This window comes from Battus philenor, unplaced genomic scaffold (genome assembly GCF_028537555.1).
Source record: "Battus philenor isolate CCGP_79_NKW_IND1 unplaced genomic scaffold, ilBatPhil1.0.hap1 SCAF_3, whole genome shotgun sequence".
Classification (NCBI taxonomy): Eukaryota; Metazoa; Arthropoda; class Insecta; order Lepidoptera; family Papilionidae; genus Battus; species Battus philenor.
This window is the reverse complement of record NW_027181693.1, coordinates 8,336,626-8,350,927: the sequence shown is the minus strand read 5'-3', so window position 1 is coordinate 8,350,927 and position 14,302 is coordinate 8,336,626. Positions and strand designations below refer to the sequence as shown.

Genomic DNA, 14,302 nt, shown 5'->3' with positions numbered 1-14,302 from the left:
GCATCCTCTTTGACTACACTCGCACGCAGCTGCTATCAAAAATACTACAGTGACGTCGACGCTCGACGAGCCCACGCTCGAATAGGGAAACTAGTGCACCCAGATACCATGTTCTACATTTTTGATCTCTCATTTAGTTCTTTTTAATTAAAAATTAAAAGGCTTTAAAATTTCTACGCGCTATTATCTATCTCAGCGCGCTTACCGCGAGTTTCGTAGCTTGGAGGTTTAAATTTAATAACGACACCGCAGGTATAATGGCTGAAGTCTTATAAAAGCAATGAAACAAATTAGGCGACAAGAAAGTTACGAAGGCGGAGTATACTAGCCAATTCTCATCAATGCAAATCACGTTGTCGACTCATCAACCCAATTACGAAGAAGTGAATTTAAATAAAGATAAGTATCGCCCTAGAGGAGACAATGCTAATAGGAGGTGGAGGCGTGATAATAGGCGCCGACTGGGGTTCTCGGCGCACCGCGGTAGGTGCCTTAATTAGATCTCTCGACTTACGCGCCCGTGAGCCTCAAAACACTTGTTCAATTAGTGATAAGTCTTAAGAAACTGAATTATGCAAACGCTGATTCGCTTATAGACGTATTTCGATCTCGGACCATTTTATTAAACTCCGTTTCTATCTTTTTTTAATGCAATTCTTTTAAGTAAACTCTGAAATTCCTTAGTATTATTTCTTTGTACGTTTTATTAAAAAGTTACAATAAGGTTTGAAAACGCACTCAATACAATAATACTGATTGTTTCCTCTGTAAGAACGTGCAAGTTACCACAATTTACGACGCCATCGGTACGGCAATTTCACGCGATGAAAATATTTGGGTGGTCACGTATACGTAGCGTTAGCGAAATCTTTCGAGGAATTTAGGTATTGTTATGTCCATACAACTCACAAAGAGAAATATGTAACAAATATATTAATGGATGTCCTACGGTTGAAATGTAGGTAATCATACTATTATTATTATTATGATGATGATGATAGTATAATCATCTGCTCTGAAACTTAAACAATACAAAATGTGTTACATTTATCTTACATGCCAGTAGTAACATGGATTATTGTTGCATTATTTGAAGAGGGATAAGTCAACCAGTGATTTGTTAATGGTTACTTTTCAAGAACAAAATGCAGCCATACTTTTTTTTCTATACGAACACTTCGCCAGTTAACAGAAATTTCGATCGTTATAAAATTTTCGATAGTTTCGTTATAAATATTCGATTATAATTAATTTTTAAGGTTTTAATACTTTTTAATTTTTATCATCAAATTTGGCACGCGTTTATATTAAACATTTAAGAAGTTCTATAAAAAAAAAACATTATTTCAAATGCATTATTTACAAACAACTACACGATATTGAATGGGCGTTCAGACGGTTGTTCGTAATCAGGGGTGACGGACCGCAAGGCGGGGAGAGAGAAGGGGGAAGGTTGGGGCTGTCAACATCTGCTTCCGTACTTCCGACTAACTGACCGCGATGTTCTGCGCGTATCTCGCCACCGGACGTCATTTTTTCAAGTTTTCTTTTATGATAACAAGATAAAAAAAAAAACAAGAGAAATAACCCGTACCTAAGTCGAATTAATACTGTGTAACATTTAAAATATTTAAAAAGAATGTATTTTTTTAAGTTCACAATTGTTCAAATGAAAACGGATGCATAATTTAATGTTAACTATGTTTGGCGAACCTTTAATAACCAGCATCAAAGTTTTGTAAGTAGATATAAAACAAATAGGTATTATTTCCACAATCCGTCTGCTGGAAGATAATATGATACTTTATTTCTATTTTCCGTATTCACTCAGGGTTTATGTATCTCGAATAGTCACGTTCTGTCCCCGCGAAGGGTAGAGCATACAAATAAGTGAAAGTCCGAGCCGCCCAAACACCCGCCGCCTTGTTCTTTATCTACGGATCTTAAAAGAATTTGATCGTATATGACAATATTATGAGTAACATCTGTGACAAGGGACGAATAAACTTAAATGTTCGGTTTCTTGTTCCTTGTACTGATTTTCACAATCGCTATCACTTTATTTATCAAAATACGATATTGAACAATATCGTATTTTGATAAATAAACATGTTTAAACATGTTATAGTATAAACATGTTTTAAAATAACATATATTGCTATGTTGCCAAGTGGCGACAACAGAATAGGAGGAAAGCTCCGTTTGCCTTTAACTAAGTAATGCCACCCAGATTTATGATATAAGTAAATAAAATGTAGTGCTTCCCATACCGCTGTACCGTGCCTTAAGTATGCGCACGGCGAGGCGGGTAGAGTACCGGCCGCTCACTATACCTTAGTCCGAATTTGCAGAGCTTTCCTAAAACGCGGTATAGCGATATCAGTAGGAATTTAACCCACTGCTCTATTAACCAAAACAGTCCTTTAATAAACACGTAATTTTAGTGGAGCCTCTTCCTCTTTTTGGTGGACATAATGTAAACATATTTTAAAAACTTATACCTATGAATGTTCTAGGTCCTGCTAGGTCCATAAAGTATATTTTATTTTACATTTATAGTATCTGTGTGTCATTTATAGATACACAGACACTATAAATGTAACTTAGGTACACTAAGTTAAATGTAAAGAAAGTGTAACGTAAATTTTACAGTCACAACGAGTCTAAGCGTTACGTAAGATTATTATTTTTAAAAATGAGACAATACTATAGTATTTTAATGTTAGGATATCACGATAGCTGCAGTTGGATCGAGGGCCATAAATTGAATAGGAACTGTTAATACTTAGGTTATTATAAATAAATTAATTTCATAAAATGTTGTAGGTGTAGAATAAATATATAACCATGAAAGACAGATAGCTAACAAGTTGTAAGCCATCTGTACATGAATATTCTTTTCTATAGTAATATTATTCTATAAGGAAAAAAAGAAAGAAATGACATTGTATTGTACTTAATTTTTAATGAGGAAAAATTTATTAAGTTACTTTAAATATAGACATTGTATTTAAGTTAATATAGTAAGTGAATTTCAGTACACTGTTTCTTATAATTTTATTTAAAATAGATTAATGCACTTAGCGATACCTTTTATACAAGTCAATGAGAAGAAATAAGTCATAGCATAAAATTATAAATTATTAATTGAAATCATGAATGTTTCTCAAACAAAAGTATTCAAGAAAAAACGTATATTCCGCTGTTTGGAAGGTACAAATGTGATTTAATGAAAATGTAGTACTTAATATTAAATGAACGCGAATCACTCCTTGCATTTTACATTACCATTTTTTCCATAAAATAAAATGTTTCTTCTGTACTGCATTTTGAATCTACTTTTGTAGCAGAACGCATTGACATAAATACATAATAACTTACAATTGTAACATTCCCTTAAGCTTTCATTACGCATTAAACAGTACTACTTTAACCGCTTCGTCAGATTGGAATTCGACAGTTGTGGCCAATAAAAATTCTTGAAAGAAGAATCAAACGAAAAAAAATCGGTTTATTCTTAAACGTGTAGTAGCTTTTTCTTATCTTATGCTTTTCGGTCTGCGCACTTCTTAATTTTAAGAAGTGTCATTCATCAATAATGTGAATTAGACATTAATGATGACGGGATTAATTACAACTGTAAGCTTTAATTCACACTCGTATGGGTTGAAATACGTTGTCGTGAAACACGTTGCGATTGCTAAATGAGTGTTTATTGCTTACGTAGCCATCGTCGGACATGAGTACTAACTCCTGCGGGAAACTGTGTACGGTGTTACAATACACGCTCAATTAATGTCTGTAAATTAACACGTAATCAATTTAAGTTTTTTAACGAATAATTTGTCAAAAAAGTGAATTGGATTTTTGTGTAATAATAAATCTTGGGAATAAATTGCTTTACTAATGTATAAAGAAGATTGTGAAAGCAACCATAAAATAAAAATCGTTCGAGTTTGTTGTAGGCTTTTCTCAAATCGTGGCAAATAATAATATAATTAAACAATTAAGCCGCTTCTACAATAAGTCATGGCCCTGCCGATTAATAAAAACTCTTCAATTTTTTTTCGTAGCATCTACATTTTCATTGCGGTAATAAATCATACTAATGGTTGAAGGTAATTAACTTATTTTATGCTATGCCATACATTTTATAAAACATTAAATGTATTCCACTTGCATCGGCACAGACTACCGTGTGATATTAATGTTAAATATTATTATTAATGAAAAACTTATTTTACGTAGAATCGTTAATAATGAAAGGACTTTTTTGTGTGAAAATACATGTTTGCAGTGGTCTCACTTTTACATGCGAGGTAAGCTACAGGACGAGAGTACTATTTATCAATGACATGTCATTGCAATGATAACGATGTGCCCGTGAAGCCACAATCAATTTGGCGGAGCGGGCGGCTGTCAATTTGCGGCGGGTCGGATCGCGCTCCTGATGACTTCCGAGTGACCGACTCCGATTTGCATAAGGGCTCGACTTGATTATCTGATTATTTCTGAATTGAAGTTCGACCCAACTCGTTACAAGTTTCCTAATATCAATACAAGGCAATTTCAAAAATAAAAATGTAGTTATTTTTATACACATAAAATTGTGACGTAATAGAGAGAAGTTCTCAGGGAAACAATCGTAATGGCGAATTAGATTGATTAATATGAATATTTTTAATAACTTGTAATAAATAAAACAATACAGACAAAACAAAAATCTTCTTATGTGTGATTTAAACAGCTTTACAGGTCAGTTACAACCAATAACAGAGGTAAAAACAATATAAGAACATAATTGAAAATTCGATTCATTTATCTGTGACTGAATAACCAAGCTTAATTGTTGGATCTAGAATTAGTATTCGAGATATAGAACAATAAGACACGTAACATACTTATAGACGTGCGAGCCAGCATCTTGCGACCGGTGACGAGGGGATTACAGCCTCCCGGCCCCGCCGCGTGCCACTGTCTGCGGTTTCTTAATTAACCTCTAAATACCCAAGCAAGCGCCGCACTGCCTCATGCGGTGTGTAAGATTATTGCCGGCGTTACCTCGCTTAATTTTAATGTACGCTATTATTGAAACAAATAGAACGTCTCGTCTCGTCTCATTAGCTTTATTGCATATTTGCTCGTACTTACCGTGCCACTTTCAACCTTATTAAGTCTACGTCTTCATTTAATTGGTAATAAGCACAAACAAAACATGCGAGAAGCCGGTGACATTAATGATGGATGTGTTTTGTTACGTCTCCGTCGAATCGTCTAAGTGGTTAGACGTTATAGTGCTAATGAAATTTTCTTTCTATGTACACGAGCTTGAAGAAAAAAGTCCTTATTACATCATTACTGATTGAATTCATTATCATTAACAAGAATTGTTTGCGAATATTAAAACGCTATGTCTATATTTTTGTTTATTATTGTTTTGATTGCGAGTTTGTTATAGTGAACAAACATTAATTGTTAGTGAACTTATGTTGCAGGCTCGATTTTTGAAGTTGCCGAGTCGTTTTTGTACCAGGAGCAAACAGTCAAACTAGATCGGTCCAACTTGAAGAAAGGAATTGTGAGCTTCAACTATTATGGGCAACGGATAGTTGCGAAACATATTCTCGTCCAATATACTTACTTCAGTGGCTGATTGTTGATCTACGACTAATGTGTACTGCCTGTGAGACTTACGACAGTGAAATGTGGTTTTTCGTTTTAAGTCTCATTGGCAATCTCACAGTCGTTCAACGAGCCATGGAGAAGGCTGGAATGGTCATGATGGTCATTTTTCCCTCCAATTAACCCCGTTTTGCTGTCGTTATGATGACCGTAGTTACACAGATAATAGTGGTTACCTGAGATAGCGATTAATCAATAGCTATAACCGTCTGCTAAGAAAAGCACGGCGACTAAAAGGGTGCGGTGTGGGTGGTAACGCGGTTTACATCAGTTGAGTCAGGCCAGCGGCGTAGAAAATGGAGCAACGTGCTTGAGCTAATGCGATCACGTGAGCAAACACGTAAACGCAGAGCTTTCATCTTTAGTCGGGTATCCGTTAGTTATGCGCTGCTACACACACACGCGCGGATGTAGGCAAACGTAATGAACACGCATTCTGTACATTTCATTGAATCAAAACAACTTACCAACTATTCCATCGGATGAAAAAATAAAGTTGCATGTGGGAGGTGTGAACGGACCTATTAATAGTAGCCAGGTCTAACAACAACGCTTAAAGCTAACTCGGCTAAGAATAGTTATCTGAGAAGTTGTAACAAAATTACTAGTTAGAACATTTTATGATACATGCAACAAAAATGTTTGTAACAGAGAGAAAACATAAATGAAATGTTATGGTTGTAAAATGAACGTAACTATGGTACGAAAACAAGTAAGGGCAGGCAAAATATGCGCTATGCAAGTTTATTCTCCAAACAGCGCGGTGCACTGGTATCCGGGTCGGGCCAGCAGCGATCGACGCAGCCCCTCCCGGCGGACTTCGTCCCTTGAATGACTAATGTTAGTCTGTGGCATGTGTGGTCTAATGGACATAGTATCGTCTGTGTCGTAGGTCGTCAGTTCAAAACCCTCATTGCTTTGAACTATTTAATTAAATCAAGTTTTGTTACAACAGAACGAAAAGTAATCGACTTTTAATTTACTAGCCTTATTTAAAGCAAAATATCTACTATAATTTCTACTTTCTCAGACGTCAAAGCTCTACATTTTCCAACAACCTTGCGCACCTTGTGCTACCGTTAACATGCAAAAGTGTGAACGCGACTAGGAAACCAACAGACCCAATTTGGCACGTCGAAGACAAACGAATTTAAAATGGGCAGAGTGGAACTGTAGCCATCTATCTTCGAGCTTGATAAATGACGACATTATTTCTTATCGCCCACTCAATTTGTTTAAAAGCGTTCTGCTTTGATAATTTGAAAATTACAAATCGTATCTCTTGACACAAAAATGTCCTTATAACAGCAAAACCTCGCCAGCTACTAGATAAGACGAAGGGGAGACAAGATTGCCTCGATTTATCTAAATTTAATATCTTTTACATTCTTCTTTGTCACGGCGGCATAATGTATTTTATAATATATGAGTTGTTGATAATATCGACATTGCTGAAAACATTTTTCTTTTTTTCAGTCATGGAAGAGCCCGAGTTCACTGACGTTATACAGAACGTGACGGTGCCCGCCGGTAGAAGCGTGCGTCTCGCCTGTTCTGTTAAAAATCTTGGATCTTATAAGGTATTTTCATGCTTTCCTTTGTACATGTTTTGCTTCTGTAAATAAATATATTTTTAGTGGCGTTTACTTGACAGGTAATTATAAATATACTGTACATAATAGTGACTATAAAAGTTTATCACGACATGAAAGTCAAAAATCAGAATATTGTTGAGAAACTGATTAAATCGTTAGTAATGGTATTATTTGGAGACATGTAATATTCTTTGTTATTCTTATTACCAACAAGCTAGAAGAGAGAGCTTACTAAAAGTTCAAAGGAACGAAAATAAAGAAAAACCTAGATGGTGTTCATCATCAACATTTCAGCCGTAGAATATCTACAGCTATACATAGGTCTATCCCTAAAGATTTCTAAAAGGACCGGTTGGGGTTTTTATTTCGTGGCTTCCGACGTCCATAACAATGTGGGTTATTGGGTGGATGTTCTACACTGTAGTTGTGTTTCTATGATCTCTACTTCAGAGCCTAAATTCCCGGAGCCCATCTGTTATGCACGCTGTGTGGCCTACTCACAACTACTTCCTCTTCCTAAACTCCATGGCTAAGTTGGGTACTTTAATTCGTTTATTGATCTCCTCATTCCTGTTTTGTTCTCCTAGGGAAAAACTAAGCATAGGCATGGCTTCCATGGCTGTATGAGCGACTGTGAGCTTGCCAATAGGGCCCTGAGTTATCGTCGTAAGTCAACACTGGTAACACACAATAGTCGTAGACTTTCGTTTTAAAGCACTAAGAGATATTGGACGAGAAGATGTTTCTTAGTTGGTGTTCGTTAAGTATCAATTCAAGTGTTTTTTTTTTGCCATAATTTATATATAGAGTTGGTTGATACTTTCAATGCAGTAAAAGTAAAATGTCATCTGTTTCAGTAAATATAACTGGGGTTCGGAATACATTTAGATGCCTGCCTACTTTAAAAATATTTAGTCCTATTCCATATATAAAGATTTATGTATATTTTCAGAGAAAAAAAAACGGTGCGCGGGAAAAAATATATAAAATAGAGAACGTTTTATCATTTGATTTAGAAGGCGCCGTCGTAATAAAGTGTCCATATAAATGGAAGCAGATATGATTTACAACCCGCACACTGAGTTTGCACCTCGCCTTGCCTTGTTCGGACGACTTAAAAACTAAAGTGTTGTTATGATAACACGAAACTTTCGAGAATATTCTCAATTAGTATTCCGTCTTACCTTGCTTGATTCTCACATATATACGTAAATCTTTGTTGTATAACCGACTTAAACGTTTTTCATACAGCATAAATTTATATATATTTGCATTAAAATTTATTTTTACGTGCAAAAACTTTGTACTTGATGATTTTTTCTCAATTTTAATGTATATAAATACTAATAAAACCGCAGGCTATAAGCATAATGTGATTAAAATGTTGAGTTGCTCGTATTAATTTCCGCATAGTTATTTATGAAGTATTCATAAAGGGTTTCGACAAGCACTACACAGAATTCTCCACAGTCATTCAAAGAACTGCAATCGCAGGCCTCACATCTACAATAGCCAGTCACACATCACGCGCAAATACACGTGCGATGCCACAACAAGATCAAGCACAACCCCTCTCACACACCACTTCATTTCCGGGGACGGCCGCTCGCCCCAGCGATTTTGTTCAGGGAAGGCGATCCAAGGCGATTTGGATCACCTTATCGATCGCCAAGTAGTCCTTGCTGCCATTCCGAGAATTGAGTTGGCGGACCTTTCAGTTCCTCGAACTCCTCCGCTCCAAGATCCCCGGGCTAACAGTAACAATGTCTTCAGAAATAAGACATAGAGAAAACTCATCTTTATTTCTTGTACTAACATAATGTACATCGTATCATTTCCTTATTTATGTAAATATTATATAAATATCTAAAGTTCAACTTATATAATGTTAAACTTTAAGCAATATGTCAATTTTAAATAGTCGTTCATAAAATTCATACGACAGATATTATTATAACGGTTATAATGAATTCGGTGAATTTAACTTGTAGTAATGACAAAGGTCGGTATGACCAGGGGCGCCGATAAGCCACAAGGTGACGCCTAACCGTTCTGAACCTTCTCCTAGGGTTACTAATTATTCTATTTTATATCCCGTGTTAATACATTGTTTTTATATTTAAAATATACGATAAACTACCTGGTAATAAAAAACAAATGAATTTTAAGGATTTAATTTTCTATTTTATTGAAAAGTTAATGTCAATGCGTTATTAAACTGCATTATAAATAAATCATGTTGAAATCGTGTTTAGATTTTTTTAATTAAGAAAAAATATTTTGTTAAAGTATATTTGCATTTGTTCTGCACTCGTCTAAGCTTGAGCCTCTCCTGGATTTCTTTCGTTTGCGTCCGCTACTCCGGAACATAGATTAGCTTCGACATTCATATTAAACTTATTTATGTGTATGTCGTGTGTCGTATTGTATGTCGGACTATGGTTGACGAAAAACAATTTTGAGGTTATATCTCAATACGCAACTTATTTATATTATTTTTTGCTCTATATACTTTTTAAACTAGTTGGTTACCCGGTTTTTCATGCATAGTATTTTTAGAATGAATACTGAGAATCATAAAGCACCATTAAAATTCTGCCACTGTATATTCTAGTTTAGGCAACTTATAAATTTGTCATTAATACCAAATATTTTCTTGCGTAACGTGTAAAAAGTTGGCGTTACCTTACCAGCTTATCAAACATAGTTTAATTTTTCATAATAATACTCATAGTATATTTAATGCTTTATTTACCACTTTCCCCTCTTACAACGATTTTTACAGAGTAATATAAACTGAACAGTAGTGTAATACAGTCAAAATATACATTCCATTATGTACCAAAATCCTATAATTTTTATTGAATATGTCATGGCTCTTTGTAACTTCACCCTGGGAACAGTATACATACATGTATCCGTCTCAATCACAATGCGGTTGAGAGAAGACAAGCACTATCAGCACACTTCAATAACGGCTGGTCCTCGCACGCGATATCGCCAGCAGCTGTGGCTACCATCGTCTGCACATATTTATATAAAAATTGTACCAACTTAAAATAAATAAAGTTGGATACAGTAAAAGGAAAAACAGAAGCACTCTTTTTTTGTCTTTTGGTAAAATTCTACCTTTCGTTGCGAGAGCAACGAAAGAAGCCCAATTCCTACCAGCTAAAACTCATGTCACAGGCACCACCTTCTTTAATGTGATTTCACAAGACTGTATCTGGAATATACGTTAGTGGGCTAAATTTCTCAGTTAAAAGTTTATAAAAATTATCAATCATCAATTTTAATTCCCGAGTTCTAATCTTTACTGAAAACTTAATGAAATCATATTGTTAGATACTATTCAAATGATTAATTGGTATATAAAAAGGCAAAATATTTTTTGTTCACAAAAATAATTCAATTCATTAGTTACATTTGATTTTTCCTAGTACAGTGTTAAATTCGTTTTAATATTTTATGTATGCTTAAACTAAACATATTTACTGGTTAACACAATAACCTACAACACAAAAATTATTAAGAAGATAAAAAATGTAGGATAATATTTAATAACATATTCCAAAGGACTTTTTAATAAATAAAATATATTTATAAAGAACAAAAAGAACATTTTATCCGTATTTGGTAAATAGAGTTTCGATTATTATATTATTATTGCTTTTACACCTATTTGTAATGCGGGCGCAATAAAAACGAAGATAGTGTATACTCTTACTTTTGAAATAAAGGCTTAACGGAGGAAGCCATCACGGTTGCCTTGTATTGACAACAAGAAGCGGATTTTCCCGAAAGCCTCGCCTGCGCCATTAGTTTTCCGCCTCGGTTAAAAAGATTTGCCTCTTCGTCCGTCTTTTTAGAATTATTGAGTCACGTGAAATATTGCGATGAAACGACAAAACATGCTTTCCATTTCCATTTCTCTTTTACTATTATTATATTACGTAAACAATCTTTCTCATTTTCTCATACACCGAAATACATTAAATTTTTTCAATATTTATTTTTAAATCACTTATTGTTACGATAATTAAAAATTACGGCTCAAATAATTTCTTTTTGCTCTCAGTACCTAATTTTACATATAATTTCTTTTTACGAAAGCTACTGGACGTCGTCCTCTTTCAACGGGTCCTGTCCGTATGTATATAACATGTAGAGACCAAAATATTTTGTAATAAAACTTTTTTTATAAAGGAAGTAAATTAGGGACAGTTCTAAAATGCAATTAAATCATTTATATTTATAAATAAACAACGTAGTGTAATAATATTAATACAGATGCGTTAAACAAATAACTAAATTTCACCACAGGATAAAATATGTCCACAGTCTGTTCATTGGCACGAGGTGTCAAATAGTCTGCGGCGGCGCGTACGTAGGTTCGTAATAACACGCCGCAACGAGTCGCAGCTATGTAGCTACGCTCGGCATATGAGCGCCGGCTGTTCACATTCTGGCATATTTCTGTTGTCCTAATATCGTCTGGCTTAAGTTTACATCTACCCGACATTCATTCGAATGTTTGCTGCCAGATATTTAGTATTCTAATTACATTACCCGCATCCATCTGTACTTGCACTTGTTGGAATCCGCTCAGAGACTTGTTGAGTCATACAAATTCGTTCAAATTCTTATTCAAAATATCTTTATTCAAGTAGGCATTTACATGTAGTTTTGAATAGTCAATTGGTAGTACCTGGGTTAAATCGCTGTCCTGGTGAGAAAAGAAGGATAGAAACATGTTTCCTCTTTTTAAATAGAGTTTAAAAAATTTAGAATTATTTTCAATTTCTAGGTGTAATGGAAGCAGTACTTTCTTTATAATAAAGAAATTTAATTTTTGAATTTATTACAATTTTACTATTAAGAATAATAATTAAAAGATAACATTTAGAAATAAAGAAATAACTTATTGCCTATTAGATTAGCAGAAATACGGAATCGGCGAAAGACGCCACAGATTCATGTGAAAGAAATCTCTAAGTGGGCTTTTAGCGGAAATAAGCTAAGCCGTCTCGTGCAAGATGTTATTCATTTATGTCAGCGCCATTGCATTACTAGGAGCATCGTCTACTCGCCGCACTCAATAGCTAAACTTTTGTTATTAACAAAACAATTTTAAAAGTAAATGTCTATTCTTTCTATGTTATTTACTTAAATATAAGCAATTACGTACAAATAAAGTACCCACAATTTTTGTTTAGAAATTTTTAGAATATACAACAAAGTATCAAGTTTTTATTGCAATGAAAATTGCTGGCGGTTTTTATATGAAATTGGATATAAGTTTTTAGTTTCAACTTTTTCGCAACTTTAATAAATCATAAGTGTATTAAAGGCACACTTTTGTTGATTATATAAATAATAATTAGGTTTCATTGAAGTTTCATCTCAAACAAGTTTTAAGAACCTCACCATTTTTCTAATAACGGGTTTAAATAACGATACTTCATAATGTTAACATTTCAAGATGCGATTATGTTATGAGTTTACGTAAATGTACTTAATTTAGTACACGCCCAAGCATATGGCAGTAAGTGGTTTGTCAGAATACTTTACGATGTCCCGCTTCACAGATGCTCCAAAGATACAGACGAATGATATTACTGGCCAAAAATGTAATAAACAACTTGTTTGTGAACATGTTTTTGCACTTCGAAGCATTCTTCCATTCTCGCGAAAATATCTTATATTACGAAACGTATGTAAGTGTAATACTTTCTTACAATTGCGTACGATGTTATTCACGTTTAATTTTGTTACGTCTTCTTCGATCAAAAGAGCGAAAGTTTCCAAAATAAGTTATGTTATTTATTAAATTTTCATAGAGTTACGTGCAAGTTCCTTTCATTTGCAGTAAAGCGTCATATAAATTAAAACCATTGTTAGCTAATATTTTGTTTTTAAATTGTGCATTGAAAAAACCTAATATAACTTTATTTTTGTAGACACATTTCTCTGCGATATCAAATCAGGAATAAGTAAATACGTACACCATCGCAAGTAACGGACATTGCTTAGCGAATTAGCAAGTTCAAATGATAGTGAGCAGAACAAATGGCCGGTGAGGCCATAAGGTTGGAGTGGAGAAAATAGACCGGCAAGCTCAGCGTAAGTCGTTCAGCCACAAAGTGGACTATCAACCTTGTTAGGGTCGTCGGAGGATGCTGAACGCTTTCAACTAGTTCTATTGGAAATCTCCGGGGAAGCCCGCGTCCAGCCATAAACGTCTTACGCCTGAAATGATGATAATGATCATGAATTATTTTTTAATTATTTGTCAAGTGCTAAGAAAACGTCATTTATAACAAAAACTTAAGTTATGCGCAAATATGTAATACTTATTTTACATCAACTTGTTCAAAACTACATTATTTATTTAGTATAGATCATGTAATAAACAAAGTGAAGATAACAGAGTAAGTTGCGGCATCTTAAACGTTCTTATAATTAAATCTGTCGTAATATTATTAAACACGTCTAGGAATCATCTCCTGCGGCGATGGGGTCCGTCGTTAAGGAGGTTTGGTGCGGCTCGCGGTAGAATGGCTAAAGTTTGCAACGAGTCCATTATAAATCAAACGACGCCTCCGAGGCATGTCCTGAGGGACGCGAGCGTCTCTCGCCGCGCTTCAAAGTTCAAATTCGCCTCCTTAATGCCCCAACAATTAAGATAAAAAGAAGAGAGGGTTTAAATTAAAGGTGGTTATAAGATAACGGGTTAATAGGCCTGTAGTTAACATCGACACAAATTTTACAGGTGAGGTACAGCTTTTCAGAACGTTCTTGGAGTGTTGATTATAGCTGTAAAAGCTTTAAAATTTAAAAATAATTAATAACATATGACAATATAGTAACAACGGACCTCACCTTTATTTTATTAAGAGTGCTGGTATCTAAGTTTATTTGAATTAATAATGGTTAAGAAAATATCAGTTAATTTGCAGAACTAAGTTGAAACTTCTTTTTATTGGTAATTTTTAGCACAGATTTTTACAACATCAACGAATTTT

At 34.4% G+C, this 14,302-nt stretch overlaps 1 protein-coding gene across 2 annotated transcripts in view; it reads left to right on the top strand.

The window, feature by feature from the left end:
- Positions 1-14,302, top strand: part of LOC137926832 (lachesin-like) — an 81,305-nt gene that overhangs the window by 54,331 nt on the left and 12,672 nt on the right. For both annotated transcript variants that reach the window (XM_068770547.1, XM_068770546.1), the window contains exon 2: positions 7,159-7,262. In XM_068770547.1, the coding sequence (XP_068626648.1) occupies positions 7,159-7,262 (104 nt within the window). The remainder of the gene's footprint in view (positions 1-7,158; positions 7,263-14,302) is intronic.